Raw genomic sequence first — 22,354 nt, 5'->3', positions numbered from 1 at the left:
CGCCCTGTGCCCCGGGCCCCGGGCCAGGGCTCCTGCCACCCCACGGCCGGTGCGCCCACCCGCCCCTCCAGGCTGCGTCCTCCCGGGTAGAAGAAACATGGGGGATAACAGGCAGCAGGTCAGGGTCATGGGACACAGGTTCTTGGATATCTAGAACATCAACTCTCCAAGGCCCCCAGGCCTGGCCGTAACCCTTAGCTGGGGTGCTGGTGCCCTGGGTGTCTGGGGGACATTCACCAATTGTCTAAAGGGGTGAAGGGGTATGTGGACTCCCAGAGCCAAGGCCCAGACTCCCACCCCTGGCAGCATGGGGGCCACCCCCTGCCACCCCAGCACAGCCTGATATCAGGGACCTCGGGGCAGTAGGTGGGCAGGCCTGAGGGTGGGGGCGGCAGGGAGCTCCAGAAGCAGGACACGCACCCTTTCTGCGTCTAGGTGGCCCCTCCTTGGTGTGATTTTTTTCCCAGGCCCTGGGCTTCTGTAGCACTTTTTTTCTCCTTTGGGCCCTCCTAACAACCACAAGGGAAGCGCTGCAGGTTACCCCTCTCAGCAGCCAAGGCAGGCAGTGCCTAGAGAGGCTGCCTCTGCACCCAAGGTCACACAGCTGGAGAGGCAGAGCAAGCCAGGGCTTGGGGCCACCTCACCAGGCCTTGGGGTGCCCTCTCCCACACAGTTGACTCTTGGGGAGGACGGTGACAAGCTGGGGTGGACGTTCTGTGATCTGTCTGTCCTCAGGAGGCACCTGGCCTCTCCTGGTCCCAGCTAGCTCATCTCCTGAGATGGGAATGGTGCCAACACCTCCCTGGCATGGGGAGTGGGCAACAAAGAGCAGAAGCTGCTGATGACACCAGGGTCACACCCACCTTCCCCAGGTCCTTCCCTGGGTCCCGCCTGAGCTGAGCTGCAGATGGGCCAGCTGGGCTGCCCCTTCCTAAGCAAATCATGCTGGGAAGCAGCCTTGCTCTTCTTTCCTGGGAAGACAATGCCCTCTCCCCTGTCAGAAGTGGGGAAGTCCTTACCTGAGATCCGGGTACACCTGGGGGTCCTGGGGGACCATGTGGCCCAGGGGGACCTGTCGGCAGAGTCACAAATGGTCACCTGGGGCCAGTCCCCTGCCCACCCTATACCACAACCTGCTCTTCCCTCAGGGCCTCATCTATGAGACCACCCCGCACCTCCACCCCAGCTGGCAAGTCTCCCAGCAAATCTTTCTTAGGTCTGCCCCTCCTGGGGACCCAGGATCTTCCCCTCCAATGCCACCCTTCTTGCCTAGTTACTATATCAGCGTCCTGACCATCCACTCTCCACATGGCCTCCCAGAGCCACCTTTCAGTTAGGTCCCTCCTGGGGCTCCTGAAGTCCTTAGCCCAGCCCCCTCTACCTCACACCTCAATACTCTTCTGGAAAGCTCCTTTCTTTCTGCGTCTTTGCAGATGTTATTTCTTCCTCCTGGAGCTTCTCCATTCCCTCCAAAGCCCAACAAATTCTTTCCTACTGGTCTTTCCTCTAGTCTCAGGCTGAGCATCACCTCCTCCAGGAAGCCTTCTAGCACCTACCCGGACCTCTTCTCTAGGCCAGTCCCTGACAGGGACCTGCCACCACCCGCGGCCAAGGTGGATTTACAGGTCTGTCTCTGTAGGCCAGGGAGCGCTCATAGGGTCAGGCTAGCACCCTTCCTCCAGTCAGAGCAAGTACCGCCTCCCTCAGATACCCCAGCACCTTCCCTCCCCTCCCTGGGGTATTCACTCAAATGCCACCTTTTAAGAGGAGCCCAGAAACTAGACCCTGGCCCCATGTAGGGAGTGCTCAGTGAATGCGTGAAATATGAATGAGGGGAGACAAGGCACCCACACAACTGATGAGCAGGCCAGGGGCCCACACTCTCCTTCCCTCCCCTCCAGTGAAGGTCCCTGGAGAGTAGAGGTCAGGCCAGGCCCAAGATCCAGCCCCCAGGGGCCCCAGGGCCATCCCCTGCCCTAGTGCCCCTGGTTTCTGCCGAAAGGCCCAGGATTTCCTGCCTCTCATAGGCACCTGGCCTACCAGCCCCTAGAGCCACCCCTGTGCTGACCCCCTGCCTCCCCCCTTCCATGTACCCTGGGCCCACAGGGGGGCAGCCCTGAGCAGAAACATTTGCAGTTCCTGTGTCCAGTCCCACAAGGGAGCTGCCACCCAGAAGCCAGGGAACTCACCTCCGGCCACACATGTGGGTTGGGACAGACCCAATCCCCAGTTCCCTGCCAGGGCTATGGGCCCCTAACTGGCCCCATGAGGCTCTGCAGCCCAGGCCAAGCTCCAAGGGGGTACCCAGTCCCGACCAGGCTGTGTGGCTGCCCTGTGCACTTACCTGGAGGGCCGGGGGGGCCCCGGGGCCCTGGGACGCCGGCCAGCACTGTGTCCACAGCAGCAGAAGCCAGCTGTGAGTCTCCGTCTGTGGGCAGAGTAAAGCCGCCTGTGACTGGTGGGGCAGGGCCAGCAGGGCTGGGGTGCTGGACCTGAGCTCCCCCAGAGCCAGGACGGGCACACCTGACTCCACTGGGCCTCACAGCAGTCTCGCCAATCAGAGGCTATTGCTCCCTTGGAGGCCAAAGCAAACAGCAGGGAAAGCCCAGAGGACTTCTTGTAATGCACAATCTCCTTCCAGAGCATTCCAGGCCCTTTAGAGACTGGCCCTGCCCTACCCACCTCCCCAGTGCCCCAGGCCAGAAATCTCCTCCCAACACTCACTCTACCGGTCCTTTCTTGATACACCTAATTGGCTCACTCCTGAGGTGTCTCCTCCAGGAAGCCCTCCCTGCCTACCTCTTTGAGCTACAGGTCCCTGGGCTGCCGCTACAGAGCCCATCACTCAGCCTGGGGTAGGGGTGGGGTGTGTTAACAGCCCAGTTCCTAAGATTTGGGTCTCTCTGGGGCAGGTCCAGTGTGACTTTGTCCTGCCGGGTCCCCAGAGCCAGACCCAGAGAAGCCAGGTCCAGGAAATGCTAGGGATGGAAGTGGCTACCCTGGGCCTTCCCTCTGCACCCAGAAGCCTGGACCACTCTTCCACGGGCGCACAACAGGTGGGCCCCCCTGGGGTGTCCCCACTCTTCCCAAAGCTCACAGCCGGCCCTCCCCTGGGGATCCCAGGGCCGGGGGTAAGGAGAGTCCCATCTGAGGAGGGCTCAGGGTGCTGCAGGTGGCCGACAGGCAGTGCTGAGGTGTGCCCAGAGTCGGGCCGGCTGGAGCCCTGGGCCAGATCCTTGTGGCCCAGGAGTGTGCGGCTGAGCCCTGCTCTCTCCCTGAGTCCTGTGCATTCCACTGCCTCCAGAAGGCTCTGCTCTCACCCAGTTGGGTCCCTGCACCCACCAAGGGCAGCCCAGGGCCTCCATTCTATTCACAAATGAGTCCCTCCCACCAGAGCAACTCCATCAGGGAGTATTAGCTGCCCCTGCTCTACAGGTAGGAAAACTGACGCCCAGGGGGGTCAGTGGTAAAGGCTGTGCGCCTGGCGGGACAGAAGCAGCAGCAGGAGAGGACTGGGGTTTTTCTGACCAAGATAAAGAGGTCCCCATCCCCCATAGTGCTTGGGATGTCACCCGCTTCTTAAACCTCCCTGCCCCATTTCCTAGGGCACTTAATTGAATGACACTGGTGCCCCACCCCACTCTCAGGGCCTCTCTGTTCCTGCCATCCCCACAGGCAGGTGGATGTTTCTGGTTCAGAAACTCCAGACTGTGGCCCCTGGAGGCAGAAGGCTGTTTTGCTTACTAATGTAGCCCCAGTGACAAAAACCATGAATGACACATAGTAGGTGCTCAACCAACACTTAAGTGGCCTCAGTTCAGGGGATTTGCAAGGAGATGTGCTCCTGCTCCTGTCACCAAGTGGGGAAACTGAGGCCGGCCAGACACCAGAGTAACCTGAGGGGGATCAGGACCCCAGGAGCAGAGGCTGAGCACCGGGGCAGGGATGGGCCAGGCTGGGACCAAGAGCTGGGTTGGGGGCCTAGTATCAGCCCCCCTGGGATCCTTCTGTGCCACCTGGCGGAGCCTGGCTCCCAGGCCGCTGCCTGGCTCCCTGCGGGTCTGCTTCCCCAGGGTCCGTCCCTTGGGGGGGCACTCACCGCCCTTGTCCGTCGGAGGCTGCAGGGAGTAGAGGACGCCCTGGGGGCTGTTTGGAGGGAAGGCCGGGCTGCCTGCTGGGCCAGGGGGGCCGGGGGGGCCAGGGCGCCCCATCTCTCCAGGAAGCCCGCGGGGCCCTGGCGGCCCCAAGAGCCCTGCAGTGGGAGAAGGAGTCACATGAGGGCTGGGCCTGGTGGCTGACCCCACAGATGGGAGACAGGTTGGTGGTGGCCTGTGGACCAGGCTCCCCAGAGGCCTGTCCTGGGATGTGAGTGAAATGGCTTTGCCTTCTGGCCTGGGGAACTCGGGTACAGCTGGGTGTGAGGCAAGGGAGGCAAGGCCTTCCCCTAGAAGGGCCTTAGCTCTGGTCGGGGCGCCGAGGGTGGCAGCCAGCCCAGGCCGGCCATACACCTGCCTTCCCAGGACCTCCCTGCGGGACCCAGGGGGAATTGGGGAGCTCTCTACAGATGGTGTTTAAACAGCTGAGAACAGCCCCCAGGCCCCAGCTGCCCCACCCCTACGCCTGCACCCCCCAGCTCCCGGAGCCTTCTGTTCCTCCTGCAGCCCAGGGTCAGACCAGGCCCTAAAGTCTTGGGGATGGGGTGGCAGTGGGGGTGCTGGTGGGAGGAAGCAAGCCTGGAGCCCCCCACAATGCCTATCATTCACCCCAGCAAGATCAGGGGTTATGAGATGCCTCACCTGGTCAGATAGGAGAGAACCCTCAGCCCCTCCCCCTAGTAGATAAAGTCAGATCTGGGGTGTCCTTACCAGGAGGTCCTGCTGGGCCCTTCTCTCCCGCCTGGCCCCGGTCACCTTTGGAGCCCGGTGGACCTGCAGGCCCTGGCGGTCCCGTCTGCCCCGGGGGCCCTGGGGAGAGAATGAGATGAGCCCTGAGAACACTGTGGGCCGGGCAGCCACAGGAGACCCCGGGCCTGCCCACCCGGGCCATCTGGTAGGAGCAGAGACCTCATTACAGTTCACCAACTGTTTCTGTACCTGTTGACTCCTACAATCTCCAGAGCTACTTGTCCCCACTTCACAGGCGAAGAAACTGAGGCTCAAGAAGTTATGGTCCCCTGCTCAAGGGCCCAGAGCCAGGCTGCAGAGGAGTTGGGACCCTCCCTCAGGAGTCCTGCTGTCTCTGCGCGCTGGGGGTCAGGAACTGCGCTTGTGGCAAAGAGCGCCCCAATGAGGCTTCCTCAGAGACCCCCAGGCAGCCCCGAAGCACCCTGGTGCCCAACTCACCGGCTCTCAGGGATTCCGGGGCTCACCTCGGTGTCACCATTTGTAGGGGTTGTGCCCCACCTGGTGGCCATTTCTTGGAACTGCACTGTGCCTGGTGAGGAGAAAGTGGCCCAGGAGACCCACCCAGTGCCCCTCTCAGCCTCCCTGGCTGGGGGTTTGGGGCCTGGGTCCTCTGAAGGTTAGGAAGTCCCCCTTTTCTCCAGTACCAGAAGGACTTGGAAGAAGTGGGCAGGGGCAGCTGCCTGGGTGTGAATCCTTGGGAGGTGAACCAGGGGACCCAGATTGAGATGCTCCCCACTCCCTTGAGCTCACCCCTCCTCCCACAGCCTCCAGCCCCATCAGAAGATCACAGTATCTGCTCCTCCCAGGACTGGGCGACAGATGTTCCCACTGCTGGGGGTTGTGCCCTCCCGGCTCTGCTCCCTCTCCCAACTAGACAGGCACACACGGGAAACCAGGCAGAGGACAGAGTGTGAGCTCAGAGCTGAGTCTGGGCAGGGGTGTTAAGAAGCTGTGGGTTCAACAGGGAGAGAGATGAGGGAGGGAGAGCATCACCTGCCCAGGGCTCTAGTGGGCCTGAGAATTATCAAGAAAAAATGCCCCCAGATCACAGGGTGACCCCTGGGTCATTTATCTGAGCCTTGGTTTTCTCCTCTGTAACCCCCAAGCATTATAAACTTACTGGAATGATATTAGAAATGATACCTGTACAGCTGAGGGTGATATAGAAAAATATTTATTAACCGGCACAGCACAGATACCGGCATTCAGCAACCCTAACCACTGCTGTCCTAACACTGCCACCATCGCCCAGGGCACAGCCCAATGCATAGAAGCCGCAGAGAGAAAATAGTCCCGACTTCAGAATCTGCCAGGAAAGGAAGAGACCGCAAGGTGGCTTCTGTGCCCCCACTCTAGCCGGGGAGTTCAGCGAGGATCCCCCCAGGAGGGGGTGGGAGGCCGTAAGCTCCCAGGAAAGCTGAGCGAGGAGGGGATGGCCAGGCTGGGGGCCTGAGGGCAGGTGCTAAGAGGCAGCGGGGCAGGCCATGAGGACATGCACCCCGCGGCGGGGTAAGAGGGTGAGGCCTATAGCAGTTTGGATGGGGTGGGTCTGTGGGGCCAGCAGAGATCTGGCTACAGCCAACTGCTTCCACGAGGGGCTGCAGCCCCAATGGCCAGAGCTTCTATTTTTCTAAGAGAAGCTTCAAATCCTGATTTTTGTGTGAAACCCGCCAGTTTTTGAGCTGTTAGATCAGTTTTTCAAAATACCATGTTGGGGGGGGGGGGCGTTCTATCCAAAGGGCCTGCCCTGTGACCTATGGGTACAGGCCCTGGGAGGCCGTGTGCTGGGAGGCCGTCCCCGGAGAGGCTGGCTGGAGTCCTCCCCTGCAGGCCTCACTCACCGGCTGGGCCCGTGGGCCTTCTCCTTCGGGGCCCCGGGTGGGCGAGGGGGATGGCATCGGGGAGGAAGTCCTCATTCCAGGGCGGCAGGGTGCTCTGGGGGACCGGCAGGTCATTGCCCGGGCCTGCGGGCTGCTCTGCTGCTTCCAGCAGGAGAACCTGAGCAGGACAAAGCAGAGGGTCAGGACCCCTGGCCAGGCTAGAGACACGCGTGCGCAGGGACACGCGCCCCCTGAGACCTGCAGCTGCCCAGGGCCAGGTGTGGGTGATCATACACACCACTGCTCCCCTTGCGGGAAGGTTCTGATACCGGTGCCTGCCTCTTGCCACTTCAGGAGAGCCCTCCTGGACCGGAGGGCTCAAGCAAGTCACCATCGGGACATCTTTAGGCTCCCCGTACTCTCTAGAGAGCCCATCACCGTGGGGGGAGATCTGTGGTCCCCCCTCTTCCCTGGCTCCTCCCACAGGAGTTACTGAAAACATACCAGTGGGCCCGGCTTGGGGTGTGGTTTTTAGGACAAGCTCTAGGAAACCAAAAGGTGGCCACCTGGCCCAGCGTGGAAAGCTGCCCTGTCCTCTCCCCTTGACAGAGGTGGCAGGGGGGGTCAAAGCCTGGGAAGACCCAGGGCCTGGGCAGGGACACCGTCTCCCTAATTCAGGTGAACCTGGATCCAGGCCCTAGAGGCCCCTGCGAGTCCCTGCAGTCCCCCAACGAGGTCAGCAGGGGGCACTGTGCACCAGGGATCTGAGCAGGGCAGCGCAGGTGCTGAGACCCTGGGTAGGCCCCCCCAGGCAGAGAGGGAGACCCCACCCTCCCTCCCCACCCGCCTGCGGACGCAGCCTGGCTTCCTGCTCCGCCCAGTGCGTTCCCCCAGTCCTTCCACCCTGATCTGCCCGGGGAGGAAGTCTGGTGTCTCAGGTTCCCTCCAGCTCTTGGGAGCCAGAACCCCACATCCTGTTAGATTCCCCAACTCGCCTGGGCCGGGCCTGTGCACTTGGCCTTCCCCAGGCCTCTCTGGGTGCCCCTTGGCCTCTCCGCCCCCTGCCCCTCCCTTCGCTCCTGAGCCCCGGGAAGGTCTTGAGACTCCAGGGCCCCCTCCCCACCTCCTGGCAACCTGTCTGACCCTGCGGATTGACGGCCATCCCCTCCTGCGTGTGCTGGCAGCCCTGCCTCAGGAGAGACCACCTGGGGAGCGGGCACGGTCCCCCAGAGCCCCGCGCCCGTTATGTGCCACCTAATGGGGGAGGCGTGGGCCCTGCTGCCACAGGAGCTGGTTTGAATCCTGGCTCTTCCACTAGGAGGCCACCACTAGGTGGCCGTGTGCATCCTTCTATGAGTGTTGGGACCTCTGGAAAACCTCAGTTTTCCCATCAGCAAAATGGGACTGACCCTATAGATCCATGAGAGAGTGAGGGCGTGCAGCACACTGTGCCCTCCGTGCCTCCTGCGATGCTGGCTGGTCACAGGGTCAAAGAGCTGCCTTCACGGCACCCAGACCTGGGCTGGGCTGAGGTCTCATGGGTGTGCAGCCAAGGAGTCCTCTGAGCACTCCCTCCCACCAGTCCTGCCCTGTCCCTGGACCTGGGTGACCAACCATCCCTGAAGATCCTTGGGAACAAAGTGGCACCCTGCACCAGCTCTTAGGATCTCCATCTGTGTTGGATGGGTGGACTCCTGCCCCCTGAGGCTCTAGAGACCCCCCTACCAGGCTACTTCTCTGAGCCCCTCCCCCCTCTAGTCCTTACAAGGGCCCCTGAGGCAGCTACATCACAGGTGAGGTGGAAATAGAGGCCCAGAGACTACAAGTGACTTGCCCAAGGTAGCCCAGCAAGTAGGTGTGGGGACCAGGGTCCCATGCGGTACCTGGGCCACCTCCCCACAGCTGGGCCACAGCCTTGGCTCTGGTGGAGCCTCATGGAGGCACACAGAAAGTAAGCAGCCGGCTGCCATCACACAGCAGCTTGAGGGTGGAACTTTATCGCCTGACCATGGCATCCCCTCCGGGAGGGGAGGGTGATGATCCTGCCCCGACCACTGAATGTCCACTGGGAAGTTCACCGGCCACGTCCATCTGAGGTTAGGGGCTATGGGGCAGTGAAGGAGTGGGGGGGCGGGGCAAGGAGACTTGGCTGTCGATGACACAGAATGGGGGGCTCAGGCCGGTGGGCTCAGTGAGGATGAGGGTACGAACTACCAGGGCCAGGTGCCCCGGGCTTGGGGACAGGACAATGGGTGAAGGCAGGAGTGGGTCCCCTGGTTCTGGTCTGGCTCCCAGGATGGTGGGATTGCCATCAGCCAGTCAGGACACGGAAGAGGGCAGGTTTAGGGGTGAAGGTGATCAATACGGGGCACTGGGTTGAACTGCAGTGTCTCAGGGGGGCCTCCAGATGGACATATTTACCAGGCAGTAGAGGGGTGGGAGCAGCTTTGAGGGCTCAGGGGAGGGGCACCCACTATGGGCTCCTGGGATCAGGCCCAGGTGTTCCCCTTCCCTGGCAGGGCTCCAGACCCACCCCCAGGGGACCTGACACCTGCAGCTTTGCCCCTCCCCCTTGGCTCACTTCTTTGTGGGGCACCTCCCATGCAGACTCGAAGGCCCACAGAGCCCACGGACCCAGGCAGAGGAGCCCCAGCCACAGCCAAGTTAGCATCAGCTCTGGCCAGAGTCCAAGCCCTCCTGGCCTGACCATGGCCAACTTCCTGGAGAAACTGATCCCACTCCCGCTGACATGACCTCACCAGGGCGGGCAGCAGCGGGCGTAGGGACTCAACACAAGAAAACTGTACTGCAGCCAGCCTCGGAGGCCAGTGGCCTTGATGACATCACTGCGGCCTGGATGACTGGCCGAGAGGCCGCCCTCCTGCACAAGAGACCAGCTAAGTCGAGGCTTCTGTGGCCCTCACACAGAGAAACCCCCTCGGGCTCCCTTCCACTCCATGTGGCCCTGTGGTCCGTGAAGTCAGAGTGTAAACCGAGGGAGAGGGGAAAGAGGAAATCAGGAAACTTTTGCCTACTGGCCTTCCACCCTGCAATCCCCCTACAGCCATTCTACGCTGTCCCAGGAAAAGAAGGTGACAGGAATCCCAGATCAGCTCCCAGGTCTGGGTCCTTTGGGAACTCAGGCACTCACGGGGTAAGGGAAGATGGAGCACACCTTGATGGCTGCCTGGCTCACGAACCCCTTATTCTGTACCTGTGGGTGTGCCCCAGAGGAGGAATCATGATTGGCCCGGTACCTACTTTCCCAGCTCGCCTGCAATGAGGAGGAGGCATATAGCCCAGTGCTGGATGATCAGACACATGAGTCTGTCAGGCTGCTTTGCCAGAGCCTGTACTTCCTTCCTGCCTTTGAACAGGTATGAGGATGTGATGTCTTGAGCTGCAGCAGCCACTTTATAACCATGAGGCACTAACCATGAGGACAAAAGCCAACTCACAAAGGAGGTGGAGGCGGAGACTGTGAAGAGCCTGAGTTCTTAAGCCACCCAAACAATTCCAAGACCACCTTCTGGTAGACTTCTTGTTGAGCAAACAACAAATGTCCTTAACGAATAGGCTGGGTGTCTGTTCCTTATAGCTGAACACGTCCCTCCTGATACATCAAAGCAGGTCTTTTGTCTGAAAGGGCAAAAGCCTCGGTTTCCAGGCTTCTGAGCTACTGCTTTCTTTTGCCAGCCCTCTGGTTTCTGACTCCCCATCTGGAGTTTGCCTGCCTGGCTCTCACTGGCCTGACCACAGCCACTGGCCCTGCTCCATGCTGTCTCTGAGCCTGGCAGGTGCGTGCCTGGCCTCAGCAGAGGCTGTCTGGGCAGCTAGGCCAGATTCCGTCCCCTTCCCTCTCCAGGCCACTGCCTCTCAGGGCCCTCTGACCTGGGCTGATGAAGCTCCCAGGGGACACTCAGGCATGCTAACAGGTCGGTACACAGCTGGAAGGTGATCCAGAGAAGAGACAGCAACTGAGACAGGAATCACCCATCCCTGACCTGGGAATCTGGAAGGAGGGTGGTGGCAGCCACCTCTCTGCACACCCCAGACTCAGACTACCTCCCCCCCACCTCTGCACTGAAGCTCACCCCTGTAGACCCACCCCGACACAGCCCAGTGAAGGGCAGCAAAGTGACTCCTGTTTCCATTCCATGGGGCAGCAGACTGAAGCCCAGAACTGAGCGGGGACCTGGCGAGGCAGAGCCATTCCTGGGCAGGAACCCTATCGCGGGCTCCTCCCACACATCCCACTGCCCCTACCCCCACCCCCCGGGGTCTGCAGAGGGGTCACGACCCTCACCCCCTCACCGCAGAGTCAGGGGCAAGCCTCACGCCCAGCCTGCTGTCGGGCAGAGCGAGGTGTCAGGGTGGGAGGACAGGGAGGAGCTGCACCAGGCAGGAGGGCGGAGTCCAGGTGGGCGGAGGACAGCTAGCACAGTGCCAGTCCTCCCACAGAGCTGCGACTTTTAACACCCCGACATGCTGGGCCGGGGCCAGGGCAGGCTGTCACTTGACACTGCCAAACCACTCAGAGCCTCAGGTGTCTGGAAAATGTCCTTCAGGACAGCTGGCTTGGGGACCCCTCCTTTTTTTCAAATCTCGGGTGCCCCAGAATCTTCCACAGCACCCCCCAGCCCTCCCAGGGCTTCCCCAGCCCCAGCTTTCTCATGTGGGAGTGTCTGTTTCCTGAAGGCTTCCACCCCCATGCCCCGCAGAGCCACTGACCCCAAGCAGAGGACGGGGCCCCCCATCCCCAGCCTGTGCCCAGGAGTGTGGGCTGCTGGGGCCCCCCCCACCTGCAGATGGGCTTGGGAGGCCATTCATACCCCGGAACTTCTCGTGCCGTGTGCTCTGCACGAGCACAGGAGGGGGGAAGATGGGGACCCCAATGTGGCATAGGTGATAATGCAGAGCCTCTCCTCTGTCCAGTGCTGGATCGTTTTCCCAAGCCGGGTCCCACAGCCACATCATCCGAGGCCTCGGCTGCCCTTTACTCCAGCAGGTACGTTGCACAGACAAGGAGGTGGAGGTGGGAGCTCGGGTGAGAGCCACCTAGTTGGTGGGTGGCAGTCCCACTTCTTTCTGACTCCAAGTGACAGTCACCGGCAGCCCCCGTCCCACTGGGCAGATACCCTCATGGTCAGGCTTTCAAGGCAAGAGGCAGGGCCAAAGGGAATGTCAGGTTGGAGGGGGCTGTGAGTGTGTGTGTGTCTACATGTATATGCATGTGTGTGTGTATGTGCACGTACGTATGTCTCTGTGTGTCTATGTTTGTGTTTTCCTGTGTGCTCATGTGTATGTGTCTTATGTGTGTGCCTCTGTGTGTGTCTGTATGTCTGTGTGTGTGCCTGTGTGTGTGTCTGTGTGTTTGGGTGTGTGTCCATATGTGTCTTACGTGTGTGTCTCTATGTGTGTCTCTGTGTGTGTATGAGTATGTGTCTACTGGGAAGACCTGCCCGTTGGGTTTTTCTGAGCAGGGACTTCAACTTCTGGACTTGCTCAGTGGTCTTGCTGGGGTGGGGGGGGCCTCTCAGGCGACCTCAGTGCTCTGTCCTCTCCCTGGCCCCCCTGCCAGCAGGCCATGCTCACATCTGCCTCCTACGCTCAGACGCTCCTCCTGGGCCAGGCGACTCCAGTGGTCCCATGCCCCAAGAGGCTCCTCATATATGAAAGGGTACAGAAACCCCGGGCCCGGGCCTGTCCTTCACCAGGCTCCCTGGGACGTGAAAGGAGAATAGGGCTTGTCCCCAGTCAGGGTCTGGCCCACGGACCCCACAGCGTTGGCTTCTTCCTGCAGGCACCTGAGACTCTCCACCAGGGCTTTCTCTGGCCACAGGAGCTATTTCAGCAGATACGTGAGACAACGGACATGATGTGACAAGGGGGCACAGCCCAGAAGCGTCTCCTGCTGACGGATGGTAGAGACTGCCAGCTTCCTCGCCCTGGCAGCTCTGTCCCAAGCATGCTCTGCACTGTCTCTCGGAGGGGTCAGATGGCACAGAGCCCCGGCGCCCAGGAGGGTGACCTGGCTGCTACCACACCTGCACCTCGCATATCCTTCCCTTCTTGGACTTACTACTTTTTTTTTTCAAGATTTCATTTATTTATTTGAAAGAGAAAGACAGAGACAGTGAGAGAGAGCACGAGAGAGGAGAGGGAGAAGTAGGCTCTCTGCTAGGAGGGAGCCAGATGTGGGCCTGGATCCCAGGACCCCGGGATCATGACACTAGTGGAAGGAACCGACTGAGCCACCCAGGCTACTCCAATAAATTACTTGTCCTTTATTCAGTTCTTCTGCCTTTGAGGTGACCCAGGCCGCCGCCTGATGTAGACAGGGCGAAAGCTAACAGGTACCCGGCAGCTCCTCCTCCATAGGCTTGTTGGTGCTCAAGCCTTGTGTGCCAGACAGGGAGGAAGAGGAGGAGCCAGGGTTGGGGGCAGCAGCTGTGGGGGTACAGGGGCTCCTCCTCTTTCCACTGAGGGGTCAACCTCTGGGCATCCAGCCCCCCAGTCACTGGGACTCACACCCAGACCGGCCTGCTGTCTGAGACCTCCAGATTTCTGGCTCTCCCCACACCCCTTCCCGACCCCAGGAGGTTGGCGCAGCCCAGAGAAGGCTACCCAGAGCCACTGAGACCCCAGCAGCACCCAAGCTCGAGACCAGGCTACTCGGGCCCACTGGGCTCCCTAGGGCTGGGCTCTCTCCCCAGCCACGGCCAGCAGGTACCTGATACGGGACCCTCACACACACCCGCCAGCTCCCTAGGCTGGGCGCCCCAGGCCATCTGACCTTGGCCTCCAGCGTGGTTAGCCGCTCACTCATGTCGCTGAGCCGGGTACAGTTCATGCATTCTGAAAGAGAAGGGTGAGAATGGAGTGAGAGCAGGTGAGGGCAGCAGCCACCAGAGTAGCCTCTCCGCAGGCCGGCAGGCTGGGAGCTCCTGGATCAGCTTTCCTGGAAGACCCCTGCCCAGCCTTTATCTTCAGTGCCTCTTCCTCCAGGCAGCCTGCCTGACCTCTGAGCTGCCTCTTTTCTGAGCACAGCACACTCTACTGTCCATTTATTCAGCAAAGCATCCGAGCCAGCCCTGAGCCAGCACCAGATGCCTCCTCGGCCTTCGAGTGCCATGAGGGTGGGGTCTTTGTCAATTTTATTTGCCTACAAATCCCAGGGCCTGGCACAAAGTAGGAGCTCAAAAAAAAAAAAAAAAATAGGTGGTAAAGGGGATGTGCTCTCTTTGAGAACTTGTCTGGGGAGGGGGAAGGGCAAAGAGGTACAGGCTGGCAAGGGCTGCGCTCGGGCTGTAAGAACAGAATGTGCAAAAGAGTATCATGGGGCAGCAGCAATGCTAATTTTGGGTCAGGGGAGGCAGTAGTCAGGGAGGACATCCTGGAGGCAGGGGCATCCAAGGCGAGGCCTGAGCGATGCACATGACTGGCTAGGTGAGGAAAGAGGCTGAGGTCTGGAGACAAGCGAGACCAGGGAGGGTCTGGCAGCAGCCTGTCAGAATCAGAGCAAACCCGGGATCCCCCGCAGCCCCCACGAGCGGTGGGCTGGGCCCTAACACCAGAGGCCTGGCGGGGGAGCTCTGGGCAGTGTCCCAAGGCCAGTGGGCAGCTGTTGCAGGGGCTGAACAGCAAGGTCAGATTTGCATTTTTAAAAGCTCACTGTGGCAGCAGCAGGTGCCGTGGGCAGGCGTGGGAGGCCAATTAGGAGCCCAGGGACGGTTAACTCCCCAGGCATACATCTCCCTGGGCTACAATTATCTATTTATGTCTGTCTGCCCTGGGGACCGGAGCTGTTTAAAGAGTAAATAGATGGTTCAAAGCTGTTCTAAAGAGCTTTCATCGCTCCAGAAGTCAAGGGATGCCTAAATCCCTCCCTCTGTTCAAAGCCTGACCTTCCAGGAACCTCATTCTGGGCCAAACGGACACGGAGGTATCAGGGTAACTCACTAGGTCCCACTTGGTGTCCTGGGGGCTGACCATCAGAGGCCCCGGGACTGCAAGGAGGCCTGAAGCTCACCAGCAGTGTCCACAGCTGCCCCCCATCAGCACCCCCATCCTTGGAGAGCTCCCCAACTGCATCCCCAAAAGTAAATCCCCTCATTAATGTTTGTGGACTGCAGTGGCAATTGAGACATGGGGGGACGGAGGGCTAGGGGTCTTAGGACCTTGGTTCAGGCTGCATCCTCCGCAGGGGTGCCGGGCCTCAGGGCAGGGGGCCCGTCTGTGCTGGGTTCACAAGACGTGCTATGCGGACTGGCACAGGCCCCGTTCACCCTCATGTCCCTCCCCGGCTCCCCTGGGCTGGGCCCAGTCAGTGGTTTATAAGCATATTTTAAGAACAGAACTCTTTTCCCCCTCAATAAAACCTTGTCTGTAACTCCGATACATAAAACAGATCAGAGACTGAGGCATAAACACTGAAGCTTCCAAACAACTCGAAGAATGTATACAGGGCAGGACTTCACCAAGGACCAGCAAGAGAGGGGGATGGTGCTGAACCCACATGGTTCCCCCTCATTTCACCCAAGAAAGGGTGGTGAAGAAAGGAAAAGTGATAAAAATCCACAAAGCAGGGCGCCCGGGTGGCTCAGTGGTTGAGTGTCTGCCTTTGGCTCAGGGCGTGATCCCGGGGTCCTGGGATCCAGTCCCACGTCAGGCTCCCTGCATGGAGCCTGCTTCTCCCTCTGCCTGTGTCTCTGCCTCTCTCATGAATAAATAAAATCTTTAGGAAAACAAAACAAAAACCAGACAGCTCAGGATTCCCAGGCCTTAAAAGAAGCCTTTAATGGAAAGACAGAGACCAAAACAAATCAGGTCCCACTCACCCACCCACTGCCCCGACCCCATTCATCTAGCCACCCACCACTCATCCCTCACCTACTTACCCTCGTCCCCACCCCCTCCCTCCACCCCTGTGCCTCCCCAACCACCCTCTCATCCACCTGGAGGTGCCATTGCTGCTCAGGGATACCTTGGTGACCCTGTGCTGACACTGATGAGGTGGAGGGCAGGGCATTATGAATGAGGATGCCTGCCCTTCGAGCAAAGGCCCAGGAACCTTCCCCCAGCAGCCGTGTCTTTCGGTCTTACGGGGGAGCAGGCGTTGGCTCTGCAGGAGGACGGGCCTGAAGGACTGTGAAAAGTGACTTTTCTGCCTGAGTCCCAGGCCCCATCCAGGACCAGCGGGCACCACTCCACCCTGGGGACTGGCAGCAAGAGCAGGAGGCAGGACAGATGTGGGGGAGCTATGAACTAGAACCCCAGCCTGGCCCAGTGAACATTCCAGAGGCGTTTAGGGGCTGTGAACAGAGCATTTCCAGGGTCTGAGGCAACAGACAGGACTCTGCAGGGGAGAAGGTCTGCGGAGGGAGAGGTGAGCCTCAGGCTCTCGCAGGAACCTATTTCTGGAAAGTATGTTGGGCCTGGGCCCAGTTTGCTCTGGCACCGGGTACCCCTCTTGGCCGGTGAGGTGCGGCTTGGCTGGCAGCGGGCACGGGGTGGGGGGGTCCAGTTTCCCAGCCACAGAGAGGCCCAGGAGGCCCAGCCAGCAGGCAGGGTTGAGGCTGCCAGCTTGGCCTCCCGGTGCCACCTGCCTGGGCAGGCGCTGAGACCAGGCGGGTTTTATGGTTCCCCTGGCATTCTGTCATCGACAAGCAATTATATTATGTTTGTTTAAATTTTTCTAATGATTCAGGGGAGCAGTGGGGACCTAGAAATGGCACTGAGGGTGCTGAATGGCTCAGTGAGCAGACTGGGCCCTGCCCACTGGCTCTGGTTCTTGGTTTCCTCTGGCTAAGATGAAGGCTCTAGATTCCCAAGATCCGGAGGGAATCCCATGATCCCAGCGCCCTCCCCAGCACACACAGGCCCACAAGTGCCCAGGGCTGCAGCACATTCCTGGTGATGCAGGAGAGTGTGCCCAGGACTCTTTGCCAATATGTGTGTATTGAAGTGTGAATGTGCCAGGCAAACCAGTGTGTGTGTGTGAGCGAGAGGAGGGAGGACTCACTGCTTGGTGTGGTCAGTGGAAAGAGAACTATAAGGCCACTAACCCACTGTGAGCCTAGAGAGGGCCTCATCTGTCCTCTCTGCCCCTCTGTTTTCTCATCTGTAAAAAGGGTCTATACTGGATCAGCTCCAAGGGCCTGAAGTTCCTGGTCTCTTTGCTTCTGCCATCTGTGCCCCTGCCCCCCGACTCTCCTGCTGGGCTCTGTCCACCCACTGTAGGACAGAACATCTGCTAATCCCCCTGCCATTTGCCTTCAGCCAGCACGGCTCCTGGTGATGGCTCTGTGTCTAGAATTCAGGACCCAGCTCCCAAGTGAGGCTGACTCTCCAGGCCTGGGCCCAAAGGGGGACCTTGCCAATTGCAGAGAACTCGAGAGGCCAAATGAGACCACTGTGAGGCTGGGGTCATAAGACCCTGATAGGGGGAGCCAGGGCACACAGGTGGCCCTGTCCCCAGACACCTGGCCCCTTCTGTGAGAGGTCTGAGAGATGGATCCACAAGAGGGGACACGTGCAAGGTGGATGTTACCAGAAGGCCAACCCCAGCAGAGTCCAGTTGGAAGAGAGCCCTAAAATCCCCCTGTTAGAAGAAAGCTCCAGGGAGGTCCGTGGGGTCAGATGCTATGGGGATGGGGGCAGGGCTGGCCAGGTGTGTTCACAAGGGACCACAGGAATGAGGAGGTCCTAAGTGGCCTCAGTTTCCCTTAACAAGAGCTGGGCTGGGCCTAGCACAGATATGACTGGTACCCTTCTATCTTACTACCCTTGAGGTCAGCCCTGTTCTACCCAAGAGTCCAGTCTTGGGTCACACATTCTTTTGGTGCCTCCCTCCTTTCCCACAGGGCCATGTAGGACCCTCCTCTACTGGTGAGACTTTGGTCACCCCACTCTGCTGGAAACTGCTGTAGGGTGAGGGGGAGTCCTTGTCTTCAGTAGGCCCTGGTTTCTTTTGCTTTCTCACTCACACCCCGCTGCCAGCTAGGCCACACCCCTCCAGTCAGGCCATGCCCCTCAGCTAGGTCACAGCCCCTCCAGCCAAAGAGACAAGACCAGGATGTGTGGTGACTTTGGGAGGGCTGCAAACTCCTGCAGCCCGAGCCGGTTCAGCTCCCGGTGTCTGACTGTTAAATGTGCATCAAGAGCCTCTAATGCAAAAGACAAAATCCAAAACAACAAACAGGAAAAAAGCAAACTCAGAAAACAGAGACAATAAGCAGACAGAAAAAGACTTCAAAAAACAAACCAAAACTCCAAAGTCCTTAGAGACAGGAGAAGATACCACATCCTGAAATCTTTATGTCAGCCCATGAGGGACCCTGTCTTCCCTCCCACCTACAGAGGAGGAAGTAGACATGCAGTGAGTAAGGGGTTGAGCAGGGATGGATGTTGGGAGTATCTGCTCTCAGCCCCCAACTCCTCACCTTTACAAGATTCTTTCTGCCTGGCCTCACACAGGCAATCTGCCCAAACAGACCTCGTACAGATCCCTGGCTTAAGCTCCTATGACAGGTAGGGGTCTAATTTGCCAGGAGGGAGATGGGGGTCCGGGGTGGAGGGAGCAAGCTAGCTGCAGGCTGGAGCTCCAGAATCTATCGAAGGTCTCCACTGGGCTGTGGGCCAGCCCCATGGGGAACAGAGAGGCTCTGGTAGCACCTGGACCTAGGATATCACCTTTCCAGTTAACTTCTAGGGAGCTGCGTATCCAGGTAATCATAGACACATTGGATTTCCTAAGCCACTTACCCTAAAAGGAAAGACGGAGAGGGCAAGGCCAGGCCAAAGGGGGAACCTACCCTGTGCTTCCCTTGTACTTGCCAGTGCATGCCGGAGCAAAGAACCCCATCGGGGGCCAGGGAGCCTGCGGGTTGGATCAAGCTATGGCTGCATGCCAGGCCCAGCCCTGGGGCTCATGGGCAGGACAGAATAATTAAATTCCATCCTTTTGTAGATCAGGGATCACAGAGAAGGCAAGATTTTTCAGGAACTTCTGCCAAGACTTTTATTAAAGAATAATTGAGTTCCTTCTTAGAGAGGGGGAGCCTCACATGGGTGTCCTCACGGTGGAAACAGGAATCCCCAAGGAGCCAACAGCACTGAAGCTTCTCAGAACACAATTGCAGCCAGCCATCTCATCCCCTGTGGGCATCCACATTCGCAGCCCCTGCACTGCAGTACTTCCTGGTGATGTACAGAAACACCTCATGGGCAAAAGGGACAATGCTGGTGAGTGAAATCGATTCACCAGTGTTTACCAGGCACCTACTGGCTTAGAGAAGGAAATACCTGGGCATATTGCCCTCCTTCTGTGAGTGAGAAGGATGAGATTCAGAGAGGTTCAGCAATGTGCACAGCTTGTCAATCAAAGGCCAGAATTAGAACCCAGGACTTCCCTTCCCATGAAGCCATGGTGGCCTGGGCTATGGTACCCTGGCTGGAGCAGCAACTTTCAATGGATATGCAGACAGTGTCAGGACCATGGTTAAGCTTGGGCAAAGTCTGTGACTTCTGCACCTCATCACTGCTGACCAGACTGACCAAATCTGTCTTCCACCCTCTCTACCTCCATGTCTAGCCCAGAGTTCAAGGTCAACGAGTCTTGACCTTGAACCATGTGGACCATGGCTGGACCACGCCCCCAACCTTTGGTGTGGAAAGGCTGCACCTTTCCCCCAACAAAATCTAAAGAGGAATAATTAGAATTATTAAGTTACTTTAGCAAGATTGCTTGAATATGGTTTACAAAAATCAACCGCACTTCTATGTACTGGCAATAGACAAATAGAAAATGAAATTTTATAATGATATCTTTCACAAAAGCATCATAAAGTTATCAAATTACTGAGGAAAAAATCTACTGAAAACTATAGAACATCACTGAGAGGAATTAAAGAACTAAAGAAATGGAAAAACATACTATGCTCATGGATTGGAAGACCTGATATCATAAATATGTTCATTCTCTCCAGTTGACCTATAGAGTCAATGCAATCCCATACAAAATGTCAGAAGGTTGTGTGTGTGTGTGTGTGTGTGTGTGTAAACTGGCAGATGAGTTCTGAAATGTATATGAAAACACAAAGGTCCAAGAATATCCAGGGCAATCTGGAATAGAACAAAAGGGGAAGACGTATACTTCTTTAAATTGAGACCTTTAAAATTGAGACCTACTTTAAAACTATAGTAACTGAGACACTGTAGTATTAGTGCAAAGACAGACTCATGTTTATAGTCACTTCATTTATGAAAAAAACATGAAAGCAGTACCATAGAGAAAGGGTAGACTTTTCAACAAACAGTGCTGGGTCAAGTGGCTATCCAAATGGAAAAGAAAAATAAAAGAATTAGACCCTGCCCTCTACCTCTGGGACACCTGGGTGGCTCAGTCAGTTAAGTGTCGACTCTTGATTTTGACTCAGGTCATGATCTCAGGGCCATGAGATTGAGCTTTGCATTGGGCTCCCCTTGACCAAGGAGCCTGCTTAAGATTCTCTCTCTCTTCCTCTGTCTGCCCCTCCTCCCCATGCACATGTGCTCTCTTTCTCTAAAATAATAAATAAATAAATCTTTAAAGAAAAAAATGCCACACCACACGTGAAAGGTGTTTCCAGATATATTGTCAATCCAAATGCAAAAGGTAAAACACAAAGAAAAAAAGGTAAAATACAGCTTTTAAAAGAAGCCATGGGCAACTACCTTCATGACGAGGGAATACAGATTTCTTCAACAGGACACAAAAAGCACTAATGTTAAAGAAGACTTTGCCAGAGCACACAGCATTAAAATTAAGAATTTAGGGATGCCTGGGTGGCTCAGCGATTGAGCATCTGCCTTTGGCTCAGGGTGTGATCCTGGGGTCTGGGGCTCGAGTCCGGCATCAAGCTCCTTGCGGGGAGCCTGCTTCTCCCTCTGCTTACGTCTCTGCCTCTCTCTGTGTGTCTCTTGTGAATAAATAAAGTCTTTTCAAAAAATTAAGAATTTATTTTCATCACAAGAGAACGAACAGGCCTACCACCAAGTAGAAGAGGATTCTTGGAATACGTATCTCCACAAAGTAAGATATCCAAAAGGCCAATAATCATATGCAGAGGAGCTCAACTCATTAGCCATATCAGAAAATGCAAATTAAACCACAGTGTGGCACTCCCACACCCCCACTGGAATGGCTAAAATTAAAAAGACTAATGATGCCGAAGTTACCGAGCATGGAAACCACGGGAATTCTCCGACAGTGTCCCCAGCGTGTCCATGATATAATCACTTGAAAAGACCATTTGGCAGTTTCTAATAAGGCTGAGTGGAAGCAAATCCATCCCTAGGTACGTATCCAACAAAATGAATAAATACTTTCACCAAAAAACATGTGCCGGAATGTTCCCTGCAGCATTGCTCCTAATAACCCCAAATTATAAATAAGCCAAATTCCATCAGTGGATGCCTGGATCAACTGAATATTCACAAAGTGGAGCAGTCCACTATAATAAGTGTGTGCACGCCACATGCAGCCGTGGGGGTGAGCCTCACAAAGATAATGCTGGGTGAAAGATGACAACCCCAACGAGCACACATTGTGTGATTCCATTTTTCTTCAACTTCCAACACAGGCAACCAGCTCTGAGCACTAGCATGCAGGTCAGCAGTTACCTTGGGGAGGACACTTATGGGAAGAGGCAGGTGGAGGGCCTCAAAGGTGATGGAACTGTTCTCTTTCTTGAGGTGGGTGCTGGGGCACAGATGCAGTCCACTTGTGAAAAACACGTCATGCTGTTCCGCTCATCCTAAACCACCAATCTGACATGTCACCCTTCAATGCTACCATTGCCCTGAGGACAAACCCTGCCAGTGTGGGCTACTTGCCATGTTCTGAGTACGCAAACCCTTCTAGGCCTTTGGCCTTTGTTTGTCTTATTATTGCATCTAGAAATGGCTCCCATTCTACTCCTTTGATCAGCTAATTCCTACTTAAGCACCTCCTCCTCCAGGAAGCCTTCCATGACCACTCCAGGCAAACTCTGGCTCCTGCTTTCCCACAAATATCCATGGGCCCTGTACACATCTTGCTTGTGGCACTCAGCTCCCCTTTTGTGTACCCCTCCTACCCTGTGGGTTGTACACCCCTTGAGGGCAGGAGCCACGTCTCATCCATTCTTGTATTCTAGGAATAGGAGGCAGGCCTATAGCCCTGTCACAGGGGACTATCCTCTCAGGAGGTAAGCAGAACTAGAAGGGGACCCCCAGCTCACCATCCAGGGCGCCCGCCCTGGAGGATCTCAGTGGGACCAGGTGGGAGGGGAGGGGGCCGCTCTGTGGCTGGCTCTCCCAGGCACACTTGACAGGTCTGTTCTGGGAACTTCCTCACTGTACGTGGCAAGTGCTGCTTTCCATTTCAAGTCCCAAGAAAACAGAAAGGGGTTTAAGGTAGAGGTGAGGAAGACATTTTGATGCTGAAGTTCATTTCATTCTGGCTTGCAGAGGGTCTGGCCCATGTGGTGCGATGCAGGCCATAGTAAAAATAAAAAGAACTGGCAACTCATGTTCACGGAGCATTTACTGTGTGCCAGACGCCCTTCAAAGGGCAGACGTTGTGCTGAGGAATCCCTTGTCACCTAA

General features: G+C 57.3%; 1 protein-coding gene across 2 annotated transcripts in view; it reads right to left on the bottom strand.

Annotated features, from left to right (window-relative positions):
• The window catches only part of COL26A1 (collagen type XXVI alpha 1 chain), a 163,367-nt gene that overhangs the window by 7,957 nt on the left and 133,056 nt on the right, over positions 1-22,354 (bottom strand). For both annotated transcript variants that reach the window (XM_055341299.1, XM_055341300.1), the window contains exons 4-9: positions 13,521-13,582; positions 6,746-6,902; positions 4,866-4,964; positions 4,100-4,252; positions 2,345-2,428; positions 1,020-1,072 (exon numbers count right to left, since the gene is read on the bottom strand). In XM_055341299.1, the coding sequence (XP_055197274.1) occupies positions 1,020-1,072; positions 2,345-2,428; positions 4,100-4,252; positions 4,866-4,964; positions 6,746-6,902; positions 13,521-13,582 (608 nt within the window). The remainder of the gene's footprint in view (positions 1-1,019; positions 1,073-2,344; positions 2,429-4,099; positions 4,253-4,865; positions 4,965-6,745; positions 6,903-13,520; positions 13,583-22,354) is intronic.

The sequence above is a fragment of the Nyctereutes procyonoides genome, unplaced genomic scaffold, assembly GCF_905146905.1.
Source record: "Nyctereutes procyonoides isolate TBG_1078 unplaced genomic scaffold, NYPRO_anot_genome, whole genome shotgun sequence".
NCBI lineage: Eukaryota > Metazoa > Chordata > Mammalia > Carnivora > Canidae > Nyctereutes > Nyctereutes procyonoides.
This window is presented reverse-complemented; position numbering and strand designations above follow the sequence as displayed.